Genomic DNA, 2,141 nt, shown 5'->3' with positions numbered 1-2,141 from the left:
AATGTTCTCTCCCCATCACGGTGAAATAACACAGATTACAAGTCCGTAAATACACAATATTTCCGAGCTGCGTTCGCTTCCAGCGTTCGCACGTCTTACTTGTAATAAGTATGCAGAAATTCCCATTTTGCACGTTTTTCTTTTACAACACTTTTCTAAATGTGTTAAAATCGTTAATGTATGTTTTTTTTATAATAATTTGAAAAATATTACAAATACATTATTCTACTTTCTCAATTTTCTGAGATTTTGCCAAAATAGCAGATGACTGATTATGATGCTTAATTACCACATTTAACTCAGGACACCCTGGAATGCCCTCAAGGACCCCCTGGGAGCCCTTCAAGGACCCCACTTTGAGAACCAATCACTTCAGAGTCTTTGAGTCCAGATTCTTGCACTGGTAGACTGACACTGGTCTTTCTGTCAGGGTGTGTAGATGTGCACGCGGCACTGACACTGGTCTTTCTGTCAGGGTGTGTGGACGTGCACTCAGCACTGTCACTGGTCTTTCTGTCAGGGTGTGTGGACGTGCACACAGCACTGTCACTGGTCTTTCTGTCAGGGTGTGTGGACGTGCACACAGCACTGCTGTCCACATCTTCTCTTCGACACATTTTCTTCAGCGTGGTCGTTGAGTTCCAGCCTTGATCTTGGTCAAACTTGTAAACGCAGCCCTGGAACAGAGCAGGAAACATCTCCATCAGGTCAATATCATCTGCATCCTCAGTGCTGTGAACACAGAAATTAAGTCATAAGTCACAATTCCTCAGTGGTGGAAACTAAGTTACTCTCCTAAGTTCCTCAAGTACTGTATTTAAGTAGCCTACAACTTTGCAGTGATGGAAACTGGTTTGAAAGTGGTTTGTCTTGGGCAATAACTGTTGGATGCAGTTTAACGTCGTACCCTGGACATACACTTAGTACATTTACCTAAGTACAATTTTGAGTTACTTTTGAGAATCGCTGTTTTAGAACACAAGCTTCAATACATAGCAGCCCACGGTGCCAATTTGTACATGCACCTTTGCATCCATACGAGTCCTGAATTTCAATTTGTACACTTGAAAAATAAAGAGATAAACTAATATATTTTTTACATGGACAGGACTGACTACTCTTTGTGTTGTTTTTAAATCTAATTCAACTTACTAGTGCTCATGGAGATTGCGTATGAAGCGCAGCAATCCAAATGTGTTCTCAGGGGTAGGCCTTCTTCTTGCCATCCATCTTCTGGACCAACTCAGGTGGGAACTGGAATAAAAACATACAACTTAAAGATCAAATGGACTTGGGACTTGACAATTACTCTTTAGTTTCCTTGGCAAAGCAAGTTTGTTTCTATACTATACACAAAAGGTATTCAAAGTGCTTTACATAAGGTATGCAAAGGCATTTTAAGAGACACCTAAAATAGAAGGAATAACATAGAGAAATACACATTTAAAACACCAAAGTACAATTGTAGTTTTATTTCTTCTCAAACTGTTTGCAATGAGCTCATGTACAGTCATACAGTACCTTGTGTTTCCACGTGTTGAACTGTCCCATCTCACCATACTGGTCTAGTGCCCTCATGAGATCCATGTCAGAATTTCGACAATTCTCAACTTCCTTTAGATTTCCAATCTTTCTCAAATATTCTACTTTCCTGTACAAAATAAATAAAATATTGAAAATATTAGGCTACCCTTAAAACATTTTCTTAGAATATAAGTACCTTACCGTCCGATCAAGCTGATAAATATTAGCTGAAATAATGTTTAGATATCAGAATAGATGAACAATAATGGAACGGAAAAAGGTTTATTCATACCTCTCGTTTGACCAAAAGAAGGGATGAGCCAAACATTCCTCCACTTTAGGTCTTTTCTTTGGGTCTTCATTGATCATCCACTCAATAAGATCCTTGGCAACCACATCCTGAACATCATCCAGGTTGTAGATTCCATCGTAGATGTTGCTTTCACATCTAAAGCCTGTGCCAAATGGATGGTGTCCTCCAGAAAGGATGTAATATATCAACATCCCAGCCACCATGACAATGAGTAAGTTTATTATATTTTCTGTTCTCATGTATTAAACTTTCTTCACACAAACAGAATAATTAATTAAGAATTAACCTGGATATCAGTGCTTGT

At 38.8% G+C, this 2,141-nt stretch overlaps 1 protein-coding gene across 1 annotated transcript; it reads right to left on the bottom strand.

Moving 5' to 3' along the window:
• Positions 1-692: 692 nt before the first annotated feature.
• LOC308073805 (uncharacterized protein) lies at positions 693-2,028 on the bottom strand (the record flags this gene model as incomplete). Its single annotated transcript, XM_080412967.1, has 4 exons — positions 693-732; positions 1,153-1,254; positions 1,522-1,651; positions 1,817-2,028. The coding sequence occupies 3 exons, from the start codon at positions 2,026-2,028 to the stop codon at positions 1,201-1,203; spliced, it is 396 nt and encodes a 131-aa protein (XP_080269093.1). The 3' UTR covers positions 693-732; positions 1,153-1,200.
• Between the last annotated feature and the right edge of the window lie 113 nt (positions 2,029-2,141).

Source organism: Gymnoscopelus braueri (genome assembly GCF_963280865.1).
Source record: "Gymnoscopelus braueri genome assembly, chromosome: 18".
Classification (NCBI taxonomy): domain Eukaryota; kingdom Metazoa; phylum Chordata; class Actinopteri; order Myctophiformes; family Myctophidae; genus Gymnoscopelus; species Gymnoscopelus braueri.
This window is presented reverse-complemented; position numbering and strand designations above follow the sequence as displayed.